Here is a 26,593-nt window from a genome sequence, read left to right as displayed (position 1 = left end):
GCTGTTCTGATGTTATTAATAATTGCACCCTTTAAAACTTATTACTGGTCTTTTGTTCTTTCAGTTCAGTTCAGTCGCTCCGTCGTGTCCGACTCTTTGCGACCCCATGAATTGCAGCACACCAGGCCTCTCTGTCCATCACCAACTTCCAGAGTCTACCCAAACCCATGTTCATCGAGTCGGTGATGCCATCCAACCATCTCATCCTCTGTCGTCCCCTTCTCCTCCCACCCCCAATCCTACCCAGCATCAGGGTCTTTTCCAATGAGTCAACCCTTCGCATGAGGTGGCCAAAGTATTGGAGTTTCAGCTTCAACATCAGACCTTCCAATGAACACCCAGGATTGATCTCTTTTAGGATGGATTGATTGGATCTCCTTGCAGTCCAAGAGACTCTCAAGAGTCTTCTCCAACACCACAGTTCAAAAGCATCAATTCTGCGGCGCTCAGCTTTCTTCACCGTCCAACTCTCACATCCATACATGACCACTGGAAAAACCATAGCCTTGATTAGACGGACTTTTGTTGGCAAAGTAATGTCTCTGCTTTTAAATGTGCTATCTAGGTTGGCCATAACCTTCCTTCCAAGGAGTAAGCGTCTCTTAATTTCATGGCTGCAGTCACCATCAGCAGTGATTCTGGAGCCCAAAAAAATAAAGTCTGACACTGTTTCCACTGTTTCCCCATCTATTTCCCATGGAGTGATGGGACCAGATGCCATGATCTTAGTTTTCTGAACGTTGAGCTTTAAGCCAACTTTTTCACTCTCCTCCTTCACCTTCATCAAGAGGCTCTTTAGTTCTTCTTCACTCTCTGCCATAAGGGTGGTGTCATCCGCATATCTGAGGTTATTGATATTTTGTTCTTTAGTATCTTTTTTATCTGATACTAAGCTACTAGCAAAAACTGCAACCACAAATGAAATTATTCTCATAGGACTGCAGAGTTCATTTTAGAAAAGATTCATTTTATACTGCTCCCGCCCCCAGGAATCAATATCGGACTGCTTATATGAATTATCTGCTTACAAAGAAGTCTGTCATTTAAAATCACTTGGCAAGTGCTACACTTGCTATGTAATAGATGCCCATGAATATTCATTCACTGTTCACTCATTTATTGACTGGTGAGTGATCTGACTTAATCAACACTTAATCTAAACATTAAAGATGATTATTTCAGGGACTTTCCTGGTGGTCCAGTGGCTAAGACTCCATACTCCCAGTGCAGGGGACCCAGGTTCAATCCCTGGTCAGGGAACTAGATCCCACATGCCGCAAATAAGAGTTCACATGCCACAACTAGGAACCAGTGCAGCCAAATAGATAAATAAATATTTTTTAAAAAATATGATGATTTTAAAAGTTTTAGAAGTTTATTTCAGACCCCAAAACAATATGATTTAGAAAGAAAGCTGCCATAAGAAAAGTCTGTGAAATAAATTATAATTTAGGTTCTGCTTCATTGACTACACTGAAGCCTCTGACTGTGCGGACCACAACAAACTGTGGAAAATTCTTAAAGAGATGGGAGTATCAGACCATCTCACGTGTCTCCCAAGAAACCTGTATGCAGGTCAAGAAGCAACAGTTAGAATCAGACATGGAACAATTAACTAAGTGATTCAAAATTGGGAAAGGAGTATGACAAGGCTGTATATTGTCACTCTGCTTATTTGACTTATATGCACAGTACATCACGTGAAATGCTGAGCTGGATGAAGCTCAAGCTGGAATCAAGATTGCTGGGAGAAATATCAACAACTCAGATATGTAGATGATACCACTCTAATGGCAGAAAGTGAAGAGGAACTAAAGAGCCTCTTGATGAGGGTGAAAGAGAATGGAAAAATCTGGCTTAAAACTCAACATTCAAAAAACTAAGATCATGGCATATGGTCCCATCACTTCATGGCAAATAGAAGGGGAAAAAGGGAAACAGTGGCAGGTTTTATTTTCTTGGGCTCCAAAATCAAGATGATGACTGCAGCCATGAAATTAAAAGATGCTTGCTCCTTGGAAGAAAAGCTATGACAGACCTAGACAGTGTATTAAAAAGCAGAGACATCACTTTGTCAACAGGTCTGTATAGTCAAAGCTATGGTTTTTCCAGTAGTCACGTATAGACGTGAGAGATGATCCATAAAGAAGATCGAGTAATGAAGAATCTATGCTTTTGAATTGTGGTGTTGGAGAAGACTCTTGAGAGTCTCCTAGACTGCCAGGAGATCAAACCATCAATCCTAAATGAAATTAACCCTGAATATTCATTGGAAGGACTGATGCTGAAGCTCCAATACTTTGGCCACTTGATGTGAAGAGCCAACTCACTGGAAAAGATCCCGATGCCAGGAAAGACAGAAGGCAGTAGGAGAAGGCAGCGGCAGAGGATGAGATGGTTAGACAGTATCAATGACTCAATGAACATGAACCTGAGCAAACTCCAGGAGACAGTGGAGGACAGAAGAGCAGTGGAGGACAGAGGAGCCTGCCGTGCTACAGTCATGGGGGTTGCAAAGAGTTGGATACGACAGTGATAGAACAACAACAACATTCCTTCACCACAACCCAGTGTCAGTTGATTGGCTTTGCTGTACATAGGGCTAGGGGATCAGAGACTGGTTCGGCAACACCAGTAGGAAGCTCAAGACTAAATCGGCAGCTTGTTTATAACAAAGTATGCAGAACCCTCGAGAGCACCAATCTCATCCTAAGTTTCACATTATTTCACTTGCCTGGATTTTCTCTTCCCTTCCACCCTTTTTATTTAAGTATTCTTACCTTTTGCATAAGGTAGATCTTTATAAGCTGTATCAAACTGTTTCGGGAATAAGGTAGAGAACGAGTAAACTAACAAGCTAGTTTGTAGAAGATACACCACAGGCAGCTAATTCATACAATATACTATAATACTCTCAAAATGATCTTTTTACACCAGCAGTGGTTTTAAAATTAGCAATTTAAGAACATTTTGGGGAAACAATATTATCACATTTAACCTTCTATGAACAATCTCTACATGAGAGAAAAAATTATTTTCATTTCTGCTCAATTCTCAGAAAACTCAAAGACACAAATATCTATACTTAAAGTCATTCTTTTCAACGATAGAAAAAAAATCATATATTTCTATACGATTCATGATCATTTTTATAAAAGCTAGATTCTACCATAAGATTATAATCATCTCCTGTTATTTCATTCTGTATCCAGTACATAAAATATTCCATATTTATACAACTATCAACTCTAATGATGAAAAAATATTTAGAAGTTATTTTATATGCTAACTCATTAACAATATATTGATTTTTTTCTCAAAAAAGTTTAAATAAATACAGTATTTCAAAGTAAATAGTTTCTTTTTTCCCCATAGGAAAGCCTAAAAAATCAATACAATTTAACAACTATGATATAGGTAACTAATTGGGAAAGCTAAAAAAGCACTAGCCTTATGACCAGTAAAATATTCAGTCCCAAATAATTAGGAAAGTATAAAAATAATTCATCATTTCTTTCTTTCCTATTTTCTTCTTACTCTTAAAAGCATATTTTAGTCTGAATTTTGTTAGGAGGGACGTTGAAACATTTTAAGAAAAGGAAAACCACCCAGGCAGCTCTTAAAGAGAGAGGACATCATTTATCACTTGCAAAGACAGATTTATAAGAAGAGGGCCCCTTCTGTTCCTTTAAGACTGCCAAACAGATGGGAAGTGAATGGACAGTCAATGGGACAAGGAAACACATGGGAGGTGCTACTCTATGTATGTTCCCAGCATAAGAAAGAGGTCAAGATTGTAACTGCATGACTGGACCCTGGAAAGGGTCTTTCTTCAAGCTGTTACAAAGACAAACGCTGTTCCTCATCCTGCTGTCAAACTGTTATAAATATTGGTTTGTCAAAAGGCCTTCAGTTCTGAAGGTTTAAAAGGGAGGAGTAACAGATGAATGAATCATGAGAATGATTCTTAAACAGTCAGCTCATTAATGTAATTTTAAAAGGAAAAGAAAATAATACAAGAAGAGAGAATGTAATTCTGATTTATGAACCAAACTAAAGTTTGTAGAAAATAAGGTATGGAATTAAAAATTGTAGACTTTAATAAAGTTATGAATTAAGTGAGATGAAAAACAAAAATGAAATATAATTTTATCTCTTAAATAAAATGTTGCATTAGAACAAAGTATTATTAATTTTATCACAAGGAGAACTAATAGGCATTCATGTTTTTTTTTAGGCTGATTTCATAAGTTTTCAGTTATTTCTCACTATAACCCTATAAAGAGGTATCATTACTGATATTGGTTTCATAAGTCAGAATAAGGCTCAAAGACACAAAAATAACTTCAGAATTAATTTCATGCATTCACTAACTTAGAAAATCACCTTGAAATTATAATCATAATTTCTTCTACAGAAAAAGAATAATCGTAAAATTGAAAAAGCAATAAGCATGCATAGATTTATATTCCTGAGTTATCTTTTTTGAAGAATGAAATCATTACATGTCTTTAGGAGACAAACTTATTGTTCTAGAGTTAATGATTAGTTTAACTAGGAGAGCAGGATCTGAAACCAACACACTGAAAAATAATATAAAAAAGGAAGCCAAACTATATGAACTTGGTTATATACAGTCACTCACTAGCACAATCCTAGACTAAAGATGAACAGAATCCCAAAACAAATCCAAAAAGATACTATCTGTAATACATGTTGTTAGTCCCAGCTTTGCAATCAAGATTTTTGTGCTTGGCTAAACCCTTTTCCTCAATGAACATCATTTTTCCCATGTGAACCATGGGGATAATAACTTACAAGCCTTATATGCCTTTACAAAGCAAACCTAAGAAACGGTGTAAAGTGTAAAGCTCTGTACACATTTAAGGGATATATACAGAGTCCAAGCAGGATTTGACTGGGATTCCAAAGCACCTCATGATGCAGCTACACGAGAATACTTCTTTTCCTAAAGCTTGCCTGGCTCATCGCTTTGATTGTCAGCAATCTCAGTGAGAATAAAAGGTTACAAAGTTAAGAAGAGAGTGGATGGTTTAAAGTGGAGGTAGCAGCCAAACATTCAAAGCTTTCCCTGTTTAAAAGAGAATCATGAATTGATCCAACAGTTTTAAGAAGCGAATGCTTCAAGCATCTTGAAGGAAGGGGAGACATAGTGAAGGCACAAGCACATATATGAAGTGCCAGGGTCCTAAATACAGGTGGAGATTAACTTTAAAACAGTAATTTTTAGTACCTGTTTTGTTACAAGATAGCCTCTGGAATACCTCATCTATTTAAAGTAATGAGCACCATAGTTTTTATTTTACTAACGCTCCTTATTCCTCTCAATGAATCTTTTTGAAGTAAGTTTATATGAAGAAAAGGAAAAGAAATGTAGCCTACTCTGATAGATGAGAAACCAGAAATAGGAGTAACAACAACAAACTGAAGACTCAGGGTATAGGTGGAAGCTGATCCAAGATCTCTTCATGAAACATGTGTTCCAGATGTGTGACACAAATTATGGCCCTAAGATCACATTAAAAACTTTATTAGAATACAGAGCTACAGTGGTTATTTCTGGGCAGTGGCAATAGCTTAAAAAGTTCTGCCTTCTATATTTTCTAATTTTACACAATGCATATGCACTAGTTCTGTGATTTAGAAAAAGATGAAAACAAAAACACCCCAAATTCTGACAGTTGTACTGGGTGAAAACAGGTACATATGACTCAGAACTGGCACCATGAAGTGGTGCCAATAAAAAGAGAGACTAAAAAAGACTTGAATTCCTTGACCCAGAACAAAAGATCTAACTTAAAGCACTAAAACTAAAGGAATAGATTGAAAGAATTCTCTTAAGAGGAATTAAAATAGACCATTTCCATACACCAGCTAACGAAGAAGCAGATAAAATCTGTTGTCTTTAATAGGCTGCACAAACTTGAAAACTTCACTAGTTCAACAAGAAAGGTTTCAATTCATTCACAGATGACAGATCCATGAAGGAAATGAGAAGAATTCAATGTGAATTCCCTACCACAAAGGATGATACGTTGATGATCACTTATTATGTGGCCCCATGAAATGTCTCTTGGTGTCACAATCACCAAGAGGTTATTTGGGAAGATATCAGTCACTCTTAAGATTTATCATATCACAAACCAGCTTTATCATTTCTATGAACATGACAGTTAAGAATATGAAATTTCTAAGGTAATTCTGAATTATGCTCATTTGGGCAAAGAAGCAGTTAAGGAATATACAAAATGGTAAAGAAATTAAAATTCCTTTTGCCCTTAACGCCCCCCCTACAACTATTCTGAGAATCCTATTTCATAAAGATTACCAGTTCAGTATGCATCAATTTGTCCTTCAAGATAATTTTTTTTAAAAAATTATTCATTTCTGCTTAATTTTATTTTTTAATATGCTGTTACACATGTCGATGGATTGTTTCACAGTTCGATTTAGTTATCAATGACTAGATTCCATTTTTCTCTCCATCTCAGAATGGAGAGAATAATACAAAAGACATAATCAAAAAATAAAACAAATCAAAGTTTAATCCAAAATATAAAGATATTATTTCATTCTAAACTCTCACTGAGGGAGTGGTAAGCATTAATAACAAGGGGGAGAACAGCCTAACTTCTAGTTTTAAATATGAGCACTGGCTTTTTTATACATATTAATATACACACAAACACATAACACAGTAACACATAAATAGAATCCACGTTAAAATGATAACCAAAATTCAGTTCATAAATTACTGAAGAGTCCTTTCCTATCCTTATTCTGACTTTTATCAGTTAAAAATGTGGCTTTTAAGCAAAATGAACATACTTGCTAGTAAAGCATTGAGTACCAGTGGCCTGTGTAAGATTTTAGAGAAGTAAATATCCTTTTAATCTTGTACCAATTTATCAATATCCTTCAATGTTGTCCTTAAAAGACAGACTTAGTGCATGAAAAATGTGCTTGATTCTAAAAGCCCCATTTTGAGTGTACATTTTCTCATCAATAACCTGGAAAGCACACAATTTGGACTCATCTTGTGGAATCATGCCTGTAAATAACTATTTCTCTAACACAACGGACTCTCCCTGGGGATTACTTTATTCTTTGTGTCAACTCACACACACTCTCTTGCCCTTTTTTGGGCTACAACACAAAGGCAGACTCTACTTCATCTCTGCAGACACAAGGTAAAAATAACTCTTCATTCTCTTTCTTAGCTGCTTTGTCAATTTCATTTTACTAGGAAAAATATTTCACAAAGGTAGAATTTAGAAACTCAACCACTTTTACCCTGTGAAGATGCCTGGAAGACCTCAAACCACTGATAACATAAAACAGGAAGCCGTTATTTACTCTGCAGTGAAGAAAAAAATTCCAATCTTTCCATTTTTCAAGTATATTCACGTCTACTAACCATGCCAAAAAGTACTAAATATCAGAGAATAAAAATACTCCAATCAACTTAAGACTTCCTAATAAACACACACAAAAATGAAAATGCTTCAGTGAATTGGGTGGGCCACTGATTAGGACATCACAGGTGACCTAGAAAGCAAGGGTTTTGTTAGGGATGAAAGCTAGATTACAAAATGTGAGCAAAGGAATGTGTGGATACAGAGCTGAATGCAGGAAATGTGAGCTGTTTCATACGAGAAATGAGATGGCAGTTTCCTGGCAACACAGAGGAAAGCTTCCTTAGGATGAGAAAGCTTCCTTTTTCCTCTCTTTTAAGTTAAAAGAAGTGGGCTAACGAAGAGTCTATATTAAAGCAACATGATTCAACATTCAGCAAACATATACAATGTAAGATTTACAAAGTAAGGCGAATTTACGAAAGAAGCCTATCACTTGGGCAGAAGAGACCATGCATAACAGACATGAAAAGAACTCTTAAATTGGTTATTTTGGTTGATCTACAGTTGTCTATAGTGGGAAGCCTGCCTTATGCTCAATTAAACAACACTGGCAGTACCTCAGTAAGGTTTGTAACCATTGAAGGAAGGTAAAAAAGCAGCGAGGAGGAAAACACTAGCTCAGGACCAAGAGATAATAGTGACATGGAAGAAGGAACAGTGAGAGTTATTAGAAAAAGAGAGACAAAGGGAAAAAGACTGCTTAGAAATGTGCTAGAAGCCAGCAGAGATGAGAAACCAGTATTGAGGTTCTATAATTATTGGCCAAAACTCACAATAACAGTATTTAGACATAAATGATGCCACAGGGATTGTCTAGGTACCTGGAATTCTACAACTCAATACTATCCTCTTATCCTTTAAATAAAATCCCTTCAAAATTAATTTTCTTTGGTTATGTTTACAGAAACAAAATGGACATGCTACTATAGATGATAGTTCAAACAACAAATTTTCAGTCGTCACATGATTTATCACACTCTACTAAAAGAAGATACATGACAACTTCACCCCAGTTACTAACTTGGCAGATTGTGCTGCTGTAAACATGAAGAACTCTCTAGAGCACTGGTTTGAGGGCATGGCATGAGTAGCTATTGTGATGCATGGCAAAAATCATCTACGGAGACTTGGCAAAATACGCATGCCAGAGCCCTGGCTCTGGGAAAGGTAGTTTAAACATGACTTCCCTTTTCTACAGTTTTAAGTTTCAGATTCTGAGTACAATCTTTCAAGGATACTTTTTAGTCTCACACTACAGTGTGGCCTCTATTTTCATCCACCAAGGCCCTCAAAGATTCTGTAGGTATGGCAGAAGTTTAGGAATGTGGAGGAACCAATGAAAATTAAATTCAAGAGTTACCTATTTCTTTTTTCTAAATGAAGAACAACAAAATTATTCTTGCTGAAGCTTTTCTCATCTTGATGTTTTCTGACTAATTTTTATCCAAGTTTTAACATGGTGTGAAGAAACGTTAACTCTTATAAATTCGAATTATATTTTAGAGATAATGAAGGTACTTCTTAAACTGGAACAGCTAAGGAGCATTTCGCTTCCAATCTTAGCTTTTAAATGTAGCACTGGATCATTCTGCTGTTGCTCCCTTTTTATGTAATTTATAAAATTAAATTATAAAGCCACTAGTATACTAATCATGAAGAACAAAGTTTTCATTAAAAAAATAATGTTACTACCTGATAGCTTAGAGAAAAAAAGAAATTTCCATCTGTCATCTATATTTCTAAGTTTTTAGCATAAAAACTGAATCTCCCACACACTAAAATACAAAACTTGTATCTTTACTGCATTCTAATTATCAAGAGAAAGCACAGAAAGAAGGATAAGAGGAGACTGGGAAAGTGAGGAGATACAAAGACGAGCCCCACCAGCATTGTATACTCCCAAGAGAAACAAACTTTAGGATTCGAGAAACAATTGCTGGCTGTCTGGGAGATGCTCAGGCATCAAACAATAAAGAACGGTCAACAGAGGCAAGAGGCCGAGCACACTGCTGCGACTGCTACTCTAATCCCCACAGCGCTAGTAAAAAGGCCAGCTGTTGCCACCTTGCGTAGGGAGTCAGCAGAGCAAATTAACTATGGTCGAGAAAAGCTGCGGATATTGGAAAATTCTAATTTACCAGCCTCTTTAATCTATGCTGTTTTTAACATTAAGGGCATCAAAATTATCATTAAAATAAGCCTGTGCAATGGTAGCCCAAGTAAAAAATTTATGACTGTTTTCATATTTCATTAGTAAATGAGATGTAAATATGAAATATTTGGCTTTGACTGAAGCATATCTTCTCCTCATGTAAAATACAAGAAATATGAAGAAATATACTGAAGCTTATTATAAAACATCTCAACACTCCCAGACAAGCTCAACAAAAAAGTTCAGCTATTATGCTCAAGTAAAGATTCTGTATCTGTTACAGTTGTATCTTAACTCTCTAAGTACAAACACACCAGACTGAAAAGCTGTCTGGATTTTGGGCAACTTAGATGCTACTTACCTATGGCGGAATCTGATTGAGTACACTTAGAGACATGTCTACAAGTCATATAAAGAAAATTAACTTCCTTCAATATGTTTACTGGTGTCGTTCACACTTTACTGTTCTCCTACCCAGATTTTCTAATTCTATCAAAGGTTTCACATTGTTTGAAAGTTTAAGCTGCAATGCTTTTGTACTTACTACAGGAAGTACATAGGATGATAATGATCATGATCGTAACTAGTATGTACATCTTTCTGACCCACTCCATAAGGAACACTGTAAACTATGGAAGTTTCCAAATATACAAGACCGTTTCATATAATTATATTGTCTAATGCCTTGGGGTTTTTTTCTCCCCTCAAAAAAATAGTTCAGCACAGTAGTTAAAAAACCTGAGCTCAAATCTTGGCTTTACCACTACGTGGGTGTTTTTAGGACTCCATGTCTTTATTATATACAAATGAGAAAAAATGACTGTACCTATGAGAATATGAAAATGTATTTTAAACACATAAGCTAGTATCTGGCATAGGAAACTTATTTAAATATTAATTCATTTTCACAAGCAGAATCAAGTTCCGATACAAAAATGAAAAGGAATTTACTGTAAAATAAGGAGAGGAAAATCTAAATGACAGTTAATACCCGTTTAATTACTGGGTACCAGTGATTCTTTGATTATGTACAGAGAATGAAAAGTATAACTCAGACTTTAGTGAATAAGAGTTGACAAAGAAACCTAAGCTCTAAACTCCTTGCAACTGATACCAAGGTCCAAAAACTCACAATAATCTAGTTAACTGTTGATACGATATTCATAGAGCAAACAACAAAAGAATCCCATGCTATACTGATGAAACTCAGTTTAGTAGCACTGCCAGCAGCTGTTACCAGTGCCCAGACACTCAGTGTCCGGGCTGGAGTGGAGAATGAATTCCCAAAAAAAAAAAGTCTACAAGGTGTTAGCAATATTATTTTATATAATGACAGTCATAAAATAGATCTTATAAATCATAAACAGATTATAGAAAAATTTTGAATTGAGCTATATAACATGCTGATTTTTCCCTCTCCAAAGAAGGCGTTTTAAAATTGCAGTCTATTTCAATAAATAGGAGAAGGAAATGGCAACCCAGTCTAGTATTCTTGCCTGGAAAAGTCCATGGACACAGGAGCCTGGTGGGCTGCAGTCCATGGGGTTACCTGACTGAGCATGCGTGCATGAGGGTGTAGGGAGATGGGTTGGTAGCAATAAACTGGTAGAACTAAAAAATAAATAAATAAAAATTGATAATATTGACATATGACTATCATGTAACCCTCAGATCCCCACCAACTGTCCCATTAACATCCTTCAGAGCAAAAAGATTCAGTTCAGGATCACATACATTGTATTTTGTTTTCCTGTTCTTGGTCTCCCTAAAGCTGGAACAGTTCCTCAGTCCTTCCTTGTCACTCATGATCTTGATACACTTAGAGATTACAGGCCAGCTATTTCGTAGACTGTGCTTTAGCTTGGGTTTTTCTGATGTATCTTCATGATTGAATTTAAGTTATACATCTTTGGTAAGAAAATCACAGAAGTGACACTGGGTTCTTCTCACTGAATTCTATAAGGTAGCAGCACATAGTTTTGATCTGACCATTACTGACAATATCATTTTAACTGCTTGATTAAGGTGGTTATTACCAGTCTTTTCCAACATACAGTTACTCTTTTTTCCTTACACCATCCTTTTTAACTTTGATGCCCAAATTGTCCTAGTGTTGGCTAGCAGGAGCTTCTGCACGTTGGCTTCTGTATCTTGTTGACATGTCCTTATCATCCTTCAACTACTTCCTTACTTTCTACATCCTCAAGATGCCCCAGGCTCCTTCTGACCTTTCCCTGTTCCACCGATGGAATCCACTGTGTTTCTAGAGTCTGGGTTTCTTGTACGACTCCTCAACCGATGAGCCTCCTAGGACTAGAAGAGGCAAACTCTTCTTTCACCTTTCTAATTCTAGTTTTGTGGCTTCATTTCAATATTGAACATGGTACATCTTCTTAAAATGAAAGAATATCACACTACTTTTTATGTCATCATCTTAAAGTATAATCAGCTGCTGAACCTCCAAGGTACAGTGGTGAAATGATTTGAAAATGGGCTAGCTTAAGACTGGCAAAATACACGATGCATCAAACTTGTACCAATTTCTATAATATTTCATCCTGTATCCATTTCAAATTGTAAAAAACAAAACAAAAGCCCTACTGCCTCCTTTTCTCTAAATATCATTAACCAACTTAACATATTCTAATTGAATATGCTATACTTAGAACTTTGATCTGTGTAATACAGTAGTAACCATTAAACTTTGAAAGTTTTCTGGCTGAAAGTAGCCATGACCATATTCCCAAGTGTTAGACTGAAGATAAACTGTAAGGAAAAGGTACTCTCAAGATTCCTTTTCAACTAATGGGCAAAGTCATGTCTCATCTCCTTCAGTGTGACTGATGTGGTTGAGTCACTGGTCAAACACTTGCTTCCAAGGACATTATTTGGTACAGAAACATGATGATAATTATATATTTATACACACACACAAAAGTGGTAAGTCATTTCAAGGGAGTCATATGAGTACTTTTTCAGGAAAACCAGCAGGAAAACATAAGAGTTGGCTTGACAGTACACAAATTTGTGTCAGCAATACACTTTCTTTAAATAATCAAATTGGGAGTGAAAAGTGATGGGGTTACACAAGACTCTATTAAAGGGACTTCCCTGGTGGTCCAGTGGCTAAGACTCCAAGCTCCCAATGCAGGGGGCCTAGGTTACACTAGTCAAGTAACTAGATTCCACATGCTCCAACTAAAAGTTCACATGCTCCAACTAAAGAGCCCACGAGCTGCAACTAAGACGCAGCGCAGCCAAGTATATCAATATTTTTTAAAAAGAAGACTATTCTAAAACTTGAGAAAAGACACATCGTTTTCTAATCATTTAAAAATGCATATTCAGGTAAAACACATGGAAGTACTTCACTGTCTGATAACTATTTCTTGAGAGATACAAAAGAAATAGATTTGCATACATTGTGAAACTGATACTTCTCTTCCTGAACAGTACTAATTCAGCACAAAATTATGAACCAGGAACTTCCAAATGTTTTTTGAACCAATTTCCCTAATAATCCTATAAGAAAAAGAACTATTGTAGTACCACTCTTTCAAAGGAAGTTAAGGCTGTGGGAGATAGCCTGCCTAAGAAGGGGGAAACAGAGGATGAGATGGTTGGATGGCATCACCAACTCAAGGGACATGAGTTTGAGCAAACTCCAGGAGATAGTGAAGGACAGGGAAGCCTGGTTCGCTGCAGTCCATGGGGTTGCAAAGAGTCAGAACACCACTGAGCAACTGAACAATGACAACAAAGTACATGGTAGTTCAGATTTAAGAACAGACCTGTGAGTTAGCACAACCTTAACTGTACTGCCAAAGTGGCATGAAAAATTGAAACAAGAGCAACAGGAGATGGAAACAAAAGTTAAAGTGAGATATGCTTCAAAGAAATATTACCTAAAGAAAAGACGGAAAAGGCAAGGAGAAAGAAGTAAGAAGCTGAGGTAAGTTGGGAGAAGAGGAACAGTGGAGGAGAACACACTGCTCCGGCACAGGGAGGAAGACTGGAAACTCTGCCTGGTTTTTCTTGGATGTTCTGGGGATTGTGTTGTAGTGCTACATATCAGCTTAGAAACTGTTTCCAGATTTGAGTAACTGCTTTCTGTTGAGCATGTGCTATCTTTTGGACATCAGAAAATTCATAGATAGTAAAGCTAAGTATACATTGAAATGAAAAACTACTGTTTTGTGAAGCTGAAATAAGGGAAACTTGTTACAAGGTTAATGCAAACAGAAGCACTGACCACTAGTATTTTTATTTAATAATGTAAATCTTTCACTAATTTCCTTGGATTCAGAAGTATTTAAGTAAATCTTAACATGAAATCCAAAGAGCTTAAAGCAAGGAATTCACTAGCACCCAGGAAAGAACCCCCTGACCCCTATACTCTGAAAACAAAGTGACAAAGTGACGAATAAGGCCCAGCGAGGTTGGGGGCTGAGGGTAGGGAGCCATATCATCCTGGCGTATGTGTTAAAGCCAGACCAGGTTTAAGAGGGCATTCACGTGGGGGTGTGGTGACCTGCCCAGTAGTGAGGAGAGGATCCGTGGAGGAGGGTAGGCAGGCAGTGCAAAGCGCCAAAGCACAGGCAGACAAAAATGGTATCTCTACAAAAGCATGGTCAGGATTCAGGTGAGGAAGAGTCCTTGTGTAGCTGGATAGGGAGTAGGAAGAATGAGAAGGAGAGATGCCTGGCAGTGTCAGAGCATGAGATCAGTAAAAAGAACTCCATGAGGAAGGGCATCCTGGCACAGAATGTCACAGCCAAGATGAGGTGGAAAGGGTATTAACACAGGGGGAGGAACTGTGGTGATGGCCTGGAGTCAGGTGAGGAGAATCTGGTCTGGGTGAGGACATTTGAGTAATGAAGGTGACAATGACATGTTTAGTTACATGTAAGAGGACTGATCAAAATAAGTAAATATATTAAGGACACTAAGAGCCAGAATTCTCATTTTCAGAAAAAGGAGTTATAAATACGGAAAAGGGGAGACTTCTCTGGATGGTCCAGTGGTTAAGAATCTGCCTTCGAAGGCAGGGGAGGTGGGTTTGTTCCCTAGTTGGGGAACTAAGATCTCACATGCCGTGGGGCAACTAAGCCTCCATGGAACAACTGCTGAGCCCGCAAGCCAGAGCAAAAGGTCCTGCATGCCCATGTGCCACAACTAAGACCTGATGCAGCCAAATAAATAAATATTTTTAAAAATTACAGAAAAAGAGAAAATTAGAATGAGCTCAGTATTATTAGATTAAAATCGAAAGTACTGGTGTCAACTTATGGTTTTCAATATAGACACATATGATTAGAAATACAGATATAGATATGTGTATATGTGCACACACAGACACACATGCATATTTATTCCCTTGCTCCACTGAGCGCGTCTGGGAACAGTGATATTTCAGTAACAATGAATGTATCTAGCTCCCAGCTCTTGATTTCTAAAGGCTGTGCTGTGCTTAGTCGCTCAGTTGTGTCCAGCTCTTTGTGATTTCTAAATATCATTCTACAAAAAAAGGAAGCTGGGTCAGGGAAAACAAAAGATGCACATGGAGTATCTTGTGATATGGAAGGACAATATAAGGACAACAGGTGAAACTGGAATGGAGTCTAAAAATTAGATGTAGTAATTTATCTTGTTGTTAAAATCTTGATTTTGATGGTTGCTAGGAGAAAATCCTTGTTTCTAAAATGCATACATTAAAATACTTGGAACTGATGGAATTTTAGGACAGCAACTTTCAAACAGTTCAAGGGAAAAAGCTTTTTGCATACACTTTTCTGTGAGTTTAAAATGAAATGGAGAAATAAATGGACATGGGGAAGGTGAAAAGGCAATGAGACGGAGGCCAGGCAGGATTACTTACTGAGGTCTTCAGCCAGTTGAACTCGTTTGCCAGTAAGCAATTTTACCTTCTTCTCACCGTCTTCAGCAAAATCTTCCAATACCTCTTTAACATTTTTCTCTAATCGCCTGACTGTTTAAAGCAAATAAAGGAACACAAGAAGCAACATTTTTACGAACGTACAAGAATGTCAAAGTTAACAATATATATGGAGAGCAAGTTCTTATTTTTCTTATCATGGTAAATCTATTGTTAAGTTCAGACTTCTCAGTTATAGGGAGAATCTCTACCTGATATACAGTACTTGATATATTCTCAGAGAGTCTTATTCTTAAGCCCTAACACTTTCACAGAAGTACAGATTCCCCCAAATCCTAAGTGATGCTTAGCATCCCTTTCATAACAGAGTTTTTGGGTAATAAAGACTCCTGGTATGTTTATTTCCCATATTTCTCAATTATAATTTTATTTTCATTAATATTTTAAAGGCAAATTATTTTTGTTTTTTTAAATAAATCTAATTTTCAGGAACTATTTTGGCATCCTTCTATTTAAAATGAACATTACTGTTATTTTTGATGTCAAATTAGAAAGCGGTGCCTCTGTGGCTTACCTTCAGTGTTTGTAAGTTGCTGTCTTAAAGTATTTGCGGTGATAGCAAGCATACGCTGTATTCGCCAAAACAGGACAACATCATTGCATTCCAACTGAAATATGAGATGATTAAGATTACCAGATGCAATTTAAAAATGAAAACTAGAATCATGAACCCATACAACTACTAAAGTCAGTATCTATAGCCTATGATTCAATAAAAATATTCAGATTTACCTAATGTACATACTCCTCTTACAGAGAGAACCTAGTGATTTTTTTTTCTGTATAGGATCCATGAAGTTCTGCATGATTTGGGTTTTATCTGCTGCACAGCTACATAGTTTTGATTTAATGACAAAGCCAAGTAAATGCATTTCATTACATTCTATACAAGTAGAAGTCCACAAGATATATCCTTAATTAGCATTTAGTTTCAACTAACAATCACATTATCTTAAATATGTCCTCAGGCTAACCTCTCTTCTTTGAATGTGCACTCAAGCCATTTTTGAAATTCACTTGCATATGAAAATAAATTAGTGATATTTTAAAAAAGAAGCTTATCTTCTGGGTGAGGAGTAAAAGAGGGATAGGGATTAAGAAGTCCAAACAATTATGTATAAAATAAATAAACTACAAGAATATATTGTACAGCACAGGGAAACACAGCAGTATGACAACTTTAAACGGAACATAATCTATAAAAATATTGAATCACTATACTGTGTACCTGAAACTAATATAGTCTTGTAAAATCAACTATACTTCATAAAAAAAAAAAGCTAGCATGCTGCTTCTCAAAAGAGGGAGAAATAAAGCTTATTCTATACAGAGAAGTCTTTCCAACAATTTTGTGTTAGCTGCATGCGTGCTCAGTTGCTCAGCTGTGTCTGACTCTTTGTGGCCCCATGGACTGTAGTCCGCCAAGCTCCTGTCCATGGATTTTCCAGGCAAGAATACTGGAGTGGGTTGTCATTTCCTCCCCCAGGGGATATTCCCAACACAAGGAAGGAACCCATGTCTTCTGTGTCTCCTGCATTGTAGGCAGATTCCGTACCCACTAAGCCAGTGGGGAAGCCACATTCCAACAATTAAAATGATGCAAAAAACTTGTCAATTTTTACACAGTCACATTTAAACAAAAATTTTCTTTTAAGCTGCTCAAAAGAAAACCATTTTATGGATCTCAAATAGGACTGCTGATTAACAGAGCTCTTTCAGTATACTTTGAAAAGCATTTCTGCTTGCATGAAAATGCTCAAATACATTAGTCTACCGCCACCTAGGGGCTTCCCTAGGTCCAGGGAGTCGCCGAGTCGGATAACTGAACAACTAACACGCACATTGCCACCTAGGGGTTACTCTGTAAAATGTGACATTAAACTGTGCAATTGTCCATTTTAAGAACTTTATACAGTTCTTTAAAGAATTAGTTAAAGCAAAATTTTCATGATATAAAGAAAGAATTATAATATGGAGAAAAAGCATGATAAAAATGTATCCCATTATTATTTCCACTATGAAATGGACGATTATGTTATAAATATACACACATACAACAAGTGTAGAAAGAACTGACTAAAATTACTTCTAAGTAAGGGGATTATAGGCTTCCCTCATAGCTCAGTTAGTAAAGAAACTGCCTGCAATGTGGGAGACCTGGGTTTGATCCCTGGGTTGGGAAGATCCCCTGGAGAAGGGAAAGGCTACCCACTCCAATACTCTGGCCAGGAGAATTTCATGGATTGTATAGTCCATGGGGTCGCAAAGAGTGGGATACAACTGAGCAACTTTCACTTTCAAGGGGATTAAAAATTACTGTTTACTTTTGCATGTTTTACATTTACTTATTCCATTTACTTTACAAAATGGAAAAGTATATCTTTCTAACATAAAGTTAATCCTTAAAAAAAAGTCTTTAAAAAGTAGCATAGTGCCTATTATACACACACAGTTTTATAAGTGCTGGAATCATAGCATGTAAAATGCAATTACTACCAAAGTGGCAAATATCTTTGAAAAAAAATATGTTAGACTATTCTTTCTAAATAATGCATACTTTTTTTCTCAGAAGGATCAAAAGACTTTAATGCTAAACCTCAAGGTTACTTTTAAGCACTTAAACAACTATCACTAAAAAACATTCCTCCTTGCTTTTGGAAACCTTACCTCAGAATCAACAAAATGCCTCTGGTAGTAATAAAAGCCTCTTCGACAAAGGTTACAATGGTTTAGAGCTGTTTTTAAGAAATGTCTTCTATAAACTTGGTGCCAGGTATCCTTAATCTAAAATAAAAACAAAGAAAACCAAGACTAAAAAGTTACTGTATACTCTCCAGGATGATCAAACACATTTTGAAAAGTCATATACAAAGTTTATTTATAAAAAATTAAAAACAACAACAATGTTGTTATTCTGTCAACTGTTTATATCCATTAAAAAATTTGTTTCAAGATAAAGATTAGATTACTACTAATCTGACTCCTTAACAGTCTTTGTACTTCAAAATTTGTACTGTTTCTAACAAGCATTATTATTAATAATCTAGTAGAGTAGACAGGGTGGGGATTATCTTCCTGTAGTTAGAATTAAGGTGTCTTGAGGCAAACGAGGCTGTGAGCCTTGACTGAGGTCAGGGCTAGACTAGGAAGCTGGTCTCAGACCATGTCCATCAACCCAACAAGATTTCCTTTCTCATTATTAAATTTCACTGTTACCTCAGCAATATGATCCCCATCATTTTATTACTATATAGTCTGTCAGAGTGTTCAAGGTTCTTTCACACCACTGTCTTTTCTTGAGCATGACAATGATAATGTTGAGAAAGTAAACAAGCATCATCAACACCATTTGGCAGTTGAGAAAAGGGGGCTGAGAGAGTTTACCAAATATTAAAGGCAATATTACTAGCTAATGGAATGGAAATGTACCAGAATTCACATCTCTTGACATCTAGCCCATCTAGATTACAGTACTTTGCTCAGTGAACATAGCTTCTCTTGGGGAAAAAACTGGTATTTTCTTACTCACAGAAAGTAATTAAGATATATAGCCAATCCACATCCTAAGATATGGACAAAGTCCCTCCTACTGTATTAACCATTTATGAAGTTCAAAAATATCCAACCAAACACAATTTATTGTTAGTGAGAGCCAGGAATAATGTGGACAAATTCAATCTATATTCAACTAATAACTGCATGTGATCACTAGCTTTAACTTAATTTTCAATTTATAAACAATGAGATATGTAACAGCTTTATCTGTTTCTTTTCATCAGTTTTCTTTTCTTGTTCTGATCTCTGGTGAATTTTTTAAATAAGTATACTCTTTTCTCAAGTGCAGAAACATAAATAGCAAATACTCTTTAAAAGAATTTATCTGTGGTTCTGAAATTTCTTAAATGATTGTTTTACCCACTAGAATTACTTTTCTAAATGGAATTCACTTCAGCTAATATTGAAATGAAGTTGATCCTTTACACCCTAACTAGGGAACATAGATCCAGAAACACAATTGCTTTTTAAAGACACTCTCCAAATAAGCATTATGAAAGTAAGCAAAAAAGTACTCTAAACTATAATTATATAGCCTCATATTTATTTTAAAAAGGGAAAAAAGAGATAGAACTCAAAGGCATTATCCAATTTACTCAGACACATTAAGTATGATTAAGATACATCTAACTGAAAAAACATACATATAAATGAACTATATTTAAGCAAAAATTTTATTTTGTAATCTGAGCCAGTGTAATGTGGTGCAGAGATGTGAATGAGTTTCATCCCCTTTTGCCAGAACTAACTGCTAAATTTGCCCAGATACTTTCCTTTTCTAGGTCTCAGGTTCCCCATTTACAAACTAAAGCATTACACTTAAAAAAATAATACTGAGAATAAAATTTGAAATTTTTTCCACACTCAAAATCACTGAGTTCTTTTTGTCAGCAAAAGTACCCATGATCAAAATCAAATTAAGTACTTAAGTAGCTAGGTAATATATTAGAAGTAATAACATTTTACTACAAGAAACAAAGACTTAGGAAGCAAACTCATGCTTTTCAGCAACATTTATTACCAAGCTTGGGTCTACTTCTACTCCTCGTGATTCAAGATTCTTTCGGACTGTAGTTATCTCATCACTCGCAAGGTAAGCTGGGTGCTCCTCATTATAGTTCAGCATCTTCTCCAGTTCATTCTTGGTTTCATTGTGAACACACTTTGAAATGTTTAAAAGAGGACTGTGTTTAGATAGTTCATGATCTGGCATAATTATAAAAACAGACCCCCAATTTTAATAAATATATTACTTTGGCACGACTGGTGGCACATGCTCAATTATAACAAACAAGGAAGACCAGAATAGCACGGCTTATGAAGGTAAAACAACCTGGACGTATGAAGGGCCACAGGGGTGAGGGGATTAGCCCTATTTACTGTATTTTACTTTGGCTGAAATGTTTTACTGTTCAAATTACAGAACCAGACACCTTACTATGCACTTCCTTTCTTGACCTTAGGGTATGAGTTCAATCTAGGAAAAAGTACCCTGTAAACATGGGAAGAGGTAATGTTCTATGAATGCCTTGTATCTAAGAAGTGGATGACTATAAGGCCCTGTGCCTGTTGACATAGTCCTTTTCTGATAAATTAAACATGAAATTCATGGTTTTATTTTTTTAAGTCTTTTCATTAAAAATCATTATTAGACTGCTTCTGTGAAGTATCTATCATTCTTAAATTCATTTCCAGTCTCTTCTAAACAATTATATTGCTTATAATCTCTTCACCAAATGAGGAAAACACACACACTAGTGATAACTTTGAAAGCAAAACTAGCATATGGTGTCAAAGTAACTTTACATTTTCAGTTTTTCATCCTTTCCAAATTGCATGGTACAGGAAACTAGCTTCAAATTCACTGAATTACACGAAACAAGTTACTGTCATAGCACCTGGCCCATAAGAATAACACTTGAACACAAAGAAATGGCTTGTAAATGAAACTACTAAATAATATTCTCTGAAAACATGACACATTAAAAGACATTTAATAAAGAGAAATTTCACTGTTTTCTTAGCCTTCTGCTATCTGGTCTGACAGAGGAAGGAAATCTCTAATCATGACATCCTCCCACTATTCCTGCCCTGTTTCACTTCCACTTGTCCACCTGTCCCCATCACACTGGGTGTCCAGGAGACTACTATTCTCCCGTCTATCCTGACCAAGATTTCCATTAGTTTAGCTCAAAGTGAGAATGCTTCAAAGGAATGGATCTTTTTCCCCCAGATTAAGTAAAAGTAACAATACAAAAGCAAAAAATAATTTTCAGAACTTGGATTTCTCCTCTTCAACACAGGACAATTTTAAGTTTCTTTTCCTAAGTCCTGCCAATTCAAAAAGAAATGAAACTGTTACACAGCTATCTAAATTTGCAGTATGAGACTTTAGGAATATTCTCAATCTCTTCTAGAATCTGTTTCTCACTAAAACCTCCAGGTATGAAGTCTAGACCAGTGGTTGTCAACTGGGAGTGGGAGGGTTAGAGAGATTAGAGAAGGAGAACTTAATTCGGTGAGTCTGACATGAAGCTTTGTTTTGAAAGAGAAAACAAAACATACAAACACCTCCCCTGTGATTCTCCTGTCACTCCCCTCTCCAAACTATAGCCTCCATTCATCTATGGATCTAATGCACACTGCCCTGAAACCCTAGAAGAAAGTTTCCTCAACAGATCCTTGCTTTGACCTTAAAACTACTGGGCTGGCCAAAAGGTTTGTTCAGGTTTTTCCTGTTGTTTTTTTAATGGAAAAACCTGAACGGACTTTTTGGTCCATCCAGTAATTCCCCTGCTTCTCTTTAAGGGATTCCCTGTAAGTTCAAGTTCCTGAGAAAGTAACATACAACCAGGAACCATTCCTCTCTGAGAATGTTTGGCTAAAGCATATTTACAACTAGTTGCTGAAGAAAGTGCTGCCATCATTGGTTGTTCTAGACCTAATTAAGCCTAACTAAGCCTTAAGCGTCAGACACCATTTTCCTTGGAGTTTATCTGCCTTACAACAGTTCTTTCTAATCAATGTCTCTTCCTGTCTCAAAGTCAGAAATCTCCGATGGATATCCTTGAAATTCTTTTTTGAAAGACTGCCTCCCCGCAGCCCATCTGGAGAGCAGAGGTAACTGATGTACTCTGAACACAGGCAAGTGAGTGAGTGAGTGAGTGAAGTTGCTCAGTCGTGTCCGACTCTGCGACCCCACGGACTGTAGCCAGCCAGGCTCCTCCATCCATGGGATATTCCAGGCAAGAATTTCCTTCTCTAGCAGAACACAGGCAAGACCCAACCATAATTCTGTCAACTTCATCAGCTTCTCTTCATGACTCATTTTCCCAAAAAAAATCAAATTAGAAAGAAAAAGAAAGGAGGAAGACTGTTCCCTCACTATTTTAAGACAACTGGGACTCAAGATAGTCAGCTTATGAAACAAGAAATATGTAAAACCAGAAAAAAAAATAGGGTGCTGATCATATAATTAATATATATATATATAATTCTTTTTAAAATCAAAACAAAAAATTAAAAAATGGAAGTGATATATCATTTGGTAACCTTTCATTCTCTTTATATGCTCTTTCAGTATTTCCACATCTGATGGTCTCATTTTGCTAATTATATGGATTCAAGAAAGGAAGAAAGGAAATGAATTGTATGCCACGTCCTTTTCTTATCCATTACTTTCTTCCTCTATGTATTTTGATTCTATATTCTATTTTCAATCTTTATTTAAAGAATTAACATAAGAAAGAGATAGTGGGGTAAGACTCAGTGCTAACAGGAAAAGAAACCATAACAAGGAAGGAATAAAAATGGGTAGAGGGAGGATTTTAATGACTACACATTTTCCTTCTATTTTTTCATGTATAAAGCTACTTATATTTTCCTTACCATTTTGTTCAAGTGCTCATTAAATGTTTATAAAATGAATAAATTATATAATTCTACTTTCTGTCTGAATTTTTATACTTGTGAACACAGGAGCAAAAATCGTAAAAGAGTAAAATAACTTGAATAGACAACTAACAGAAAATTTCAGTGATAACAGAATAAAAAAGTTATCATATCTTTTATTCTAATCACATTTATTCTACATCCTCTGAAATCTTTATCATTTTTTTCTTCTGATTAAACTTTAGTCTTTATTTTACCTCAAACATGCACTTCAAATGAACAAAATAATCACTCTTTTTAATAACACAGCTACCTCACTTTTCAAAAAACTTTCTTTCGTAGTTTATTGTTTATTCTAAAGATATATTATATTTTAGAAAGGCTGATATAAAATATTTGAAATTATTAAGTCTGGTCTAGAGGCATTCAGAGATTATATTTTAATGCCTGAATTAAAATGCCAAAGATTTGTTTTTACCTGTTCTTGAGTTCGATTCTTCCAGTATAACCACCTCTTTTTCCAGTCTGGACCTACCATATTTTCAATTGCATTTTCAGCTAGAAAAATTTAAAAAAAAATTGATCACTTACCAGGCACATAAAATATAATTATCTTGCTTTCTTAACTACTTCAAAATACTGTGTCAATACAGTCAGTTGAAATAAAGAAAAAAATTGTATGATTGATATGGTGCATATAGAAGCTAAAGAATTTAATTTTGTATGTTTAGAATCTATGAAAATTATAATTGCTTATGAAGTTTCCATAAGTATAATGGCAAATACTAAAATAGTCTGAATTACAGCTTTTTGGAATATAATTACACATAAACATGTCCAATTTAACATTTTAGTAGTTACAATCAGTTGACTGAAAAACTGCACAAATAATATTCAACTAGAGTAGTACTGACAAAGAACTTGAGATGTTAAAGTTTTTTTAACCAATGTTTACTAAAGTTAGATGCCTTTCCACTGAGAATACTAAGAACTTAATAATCCACATTCCTACTTACTATCCTTGAGACGAGCCTGAAGAGCCTCTTCCATAAAATAAATAGCTGCGTCCCATTGCTGTTTATCAGATATGGATCGATCTTCTAAGGCATTGTGTTGAATAACCCTCTGAAATAACAAAGAAAAACAACTAATTTGATTTATGTCTTGTCATCTTAGTAACTTTTTTCTAACCAACAGCTCAGCAAATATCCAAATTAAGAGATGTATCTACAATAATGTAAAAGTATGTCCCTCCCATGCAAATGCAGAGGGTCCCATTATCTGCCTGCATCAGCTTCCTGTATACTTCAAGTTACACCCTAGAATCCTGGTACTCAGGAGCTAATGATTCAGATTATATCTACTGCTTCTTTTTGCCGTATGAGCTACATGTTAGCATTTTCAAGAAAAAAAAAAAGCAAAAGAAGAAAAAAAGCAATAAACATTATTTCATCGTTAACAGCAATGGAAAATGTAATGGAAGGAGGCTTAAAAGGTCTACACAATCGTAAGTAAAAGTGAGCTACTTATCATAAAAAACTGGTTTTCAAATCTTACACTTTTTAAATTAATGAATGAATGAAAATAGCACCATTCTCTCTCAGAAAACCAATCTTATTAAGACACTTAACAAGAATGAATATGGCTTTCAAATATGAAGACAAACATTTCTTAAAAAAAAAACACACCACCTTATAATTAGGATTAGCCCACAGTGAGATATGCATTTCCAGAAAATAGAGCAATCTTACCAACAGTTCCTCTCATAAATGAGCAGAACTGGTGCTGAATGAAGGTTTGACTATGGTGATGAGAACATTGTACATAACAAAGGATTTATCAGGTGATGAAGGTCAGGAGCCAGGCCTTTCTTTATAACTAAGACAGGGTGGGAGCATGTATCCCAGCTTTGCCAGTGACAATAATAGATATGCTTAAGAATGAAATAAAATAATGTTTATAAAATACACAGCCGAGCTTCTGGTACCATGTAAGCATCCAACACATTATGATTTTAGGAGTCTTAACATTTTGACTCAGTTCCATTGAAAACCAATGCACCTAATTCCTTTTGTTATCGCTGAGGGTAAAGTGAGAAGTAGCTATCTGTAGTTCAGGACCATGCAAATTTTGTGGAAGTTTATAGAAACCTGTTTACTGCAAGGTTTGATTTTTTTTTTCTGAAATGATAGCCAAGGAAGAAATAGCAGAGGGTGATTTTAGAAGGGCAGAGAAACGTCAAAAGGCCGATTGCATTCTATAAATCTATTTCTTCCCTTCATTATTTTCAACTCAGAATCTAATTTAAACTCATATAAAAATAGTCTCCTATAAAAGAATATCAATTTGAGAAATCATACAAAAATATGAGACTGGCACCCTAGTATACAAATGACATACCAAGCTGTCCTCTGCAAAATCATTCCACTTGTGACGTTTAATACTTTCTTCCTTAACAGCCTCTTTGAGTTTATCAAATATGTCATCATGTTCTTTTCCTTTTGGTTCTGTCATGAAGCGGGAAAATTCTTCTTGTAGGGTCTCCCAAGCTACCTAGAATGATTTAAAAGAAAGCTGTATTTATATTCATACTTTCATTTAATGTGTAACAGGAAGAATAAACACATGAATATAAGCCAAGTAGTTGTGATAAATCAGTTTATCAGAAAATACATTATGAAATCACATTTTTTAAAAAAGATAGCAAATATAAACTCTGCCCTAAAGACCTCATACTAGTTGCTGGTGGGATAGATTTGGCTTACTGATATGTTTTGCTACAACACATATTGGCCTCCTAAATTTTAAAAAATTAGTAACCAACATTTAAAAACTGACACACTTCATATAAAATCTGTTCCCAGTCTCCCTTGAACTAACTAGCAACACTGGGCCCACATTCTACACACCTCTGCCTGCTGGGGCAGAGAAAGCATGCAGCCCCCATTAGCCACCAGACTCAGTTCACTTACTTATTTACTTCACTCTCTACAACATCTGAGTTTGCCTGCCTCTTCCATACTGTAAAAAGTTTTAAATTTCTTAATGATTTAGTCTTTTTCACATCTTTGCCCTTATGCAAATATATGAAGCAACGTGTCAACACTTTCAAACAAAGGTGAGTACTACTGAGTTTTGTACTATTGCTAACTCCCAACGATCTGAACAGTGAAACGAGAGCACAGTGTCAAAAGCAATTAAGAACTAAACCTACTTAGGACTACGTGGGCTAGTTACTGTTGTACTTATTATTCTGCCCGCTTCATTTTAAACATGAAGAACTTATGGCATAAAGAAGGTGACTGTCCCAGGAAGGGGAACACATGTAAACCCACGGCTGATTCATGTCAATGTATGGCAAAAACTATTACAATATTGTAAAGTAATTAGCCCCCAACTAAAATAAATAAATTTATAAAAATAAAAAAAAAAAGAAGGTGACTGTCCAAGAATACACAGTAGGTATTAAAATCTGTTTCCTGACCTTCAGCAGGTTCACGTCTTCCTACCACACCTAGGTGTGAAGGGAGAAATTAGCAAAAGAGAGAGTCACTTGTCATTTTTATGACTGCTTCCACTGCTTGAAACTTAGGATATGAA

The 26,593-nt window shown here is 35.8% G+C and overlaps 1 protein-coding gene across 8 annotated transcripts in view; it reads right to left on the bottom strand.

The window, feature by feature from the left end:
- OPA1 (OPA1 mitochondrial dynamin like GTPase) overlaps positions 1 to 26,593 on the bottom strand; it is an 84,913-nt gene that overhangs the window by 8,496 nt on the left and 49,824 nt on the right. For 4 of the 8 annotated variants that reach the window (XR_014067833.1, XR_014067842.1, XR_014067836.1 and 1 more), the window contains 7 exons: positions 25,394 to 25,546; positions 24,010 to 24,118; positions 23,472 to 23,551; positions 20,124 to 20,264; positions 18,215 to 18,331; positions 16,062 to 16,155; positions 15,466 to 15,580 (listed from right to left, as the gene is read on the bottom strand). Coding sequence is in view for 4 of the 8 variants with exons in the window: in XM_081537650.1 (XP_081393776.1) it covers positions 15,470 to 15,580; positions 16,062 to 16,155; positions 18,215 to 18,331; positions 20,124 to 20,264; positions 23,472 to 23,551; positions 24,010 to 24,118; positions 25,394 to 25,546 (805 nt within the window). In the remaining 4 variants the exon portion in view is untranslated. The remainder of the gene's footprint in view (positions 1 to 15,465; positions 15,581 to 16,061; positions 16,156 to 18,214; positions 18,332 to 20,123; positions 20,265 to 23,471; positions 23,552 to 24,009; positions 24,119 to 25,393; positions 25,547 to 26,593) is intronic. The other 4 variants (XM_081537650.1, XM_081537669.1, XM_081537661.1 and 1 more) reach the window with 1 other exon arrangement.

The sequence above is a fragment of the Giraffa tippelskirchi genome, chromosome 2 (genome assembly GCF_054371585.1).
Source record: "Giraffa tippelskirchi isolate mGirTip1 chromosome 2, T2T-mGirTip1v1.2.pri, whole genome shotgun sequence".
Classification (NCBI taxonomy): Eukaryota; Metazoa; Chordata; class Mammalia; order Artiodactyla; family Giraffidae; genus Giraffa; species Giraffa tippelskirchi.
Note: the sequence above shows the minus strand (reverse complement) of the source record. Positions and strands in the feature narration are given on the sequence as shown.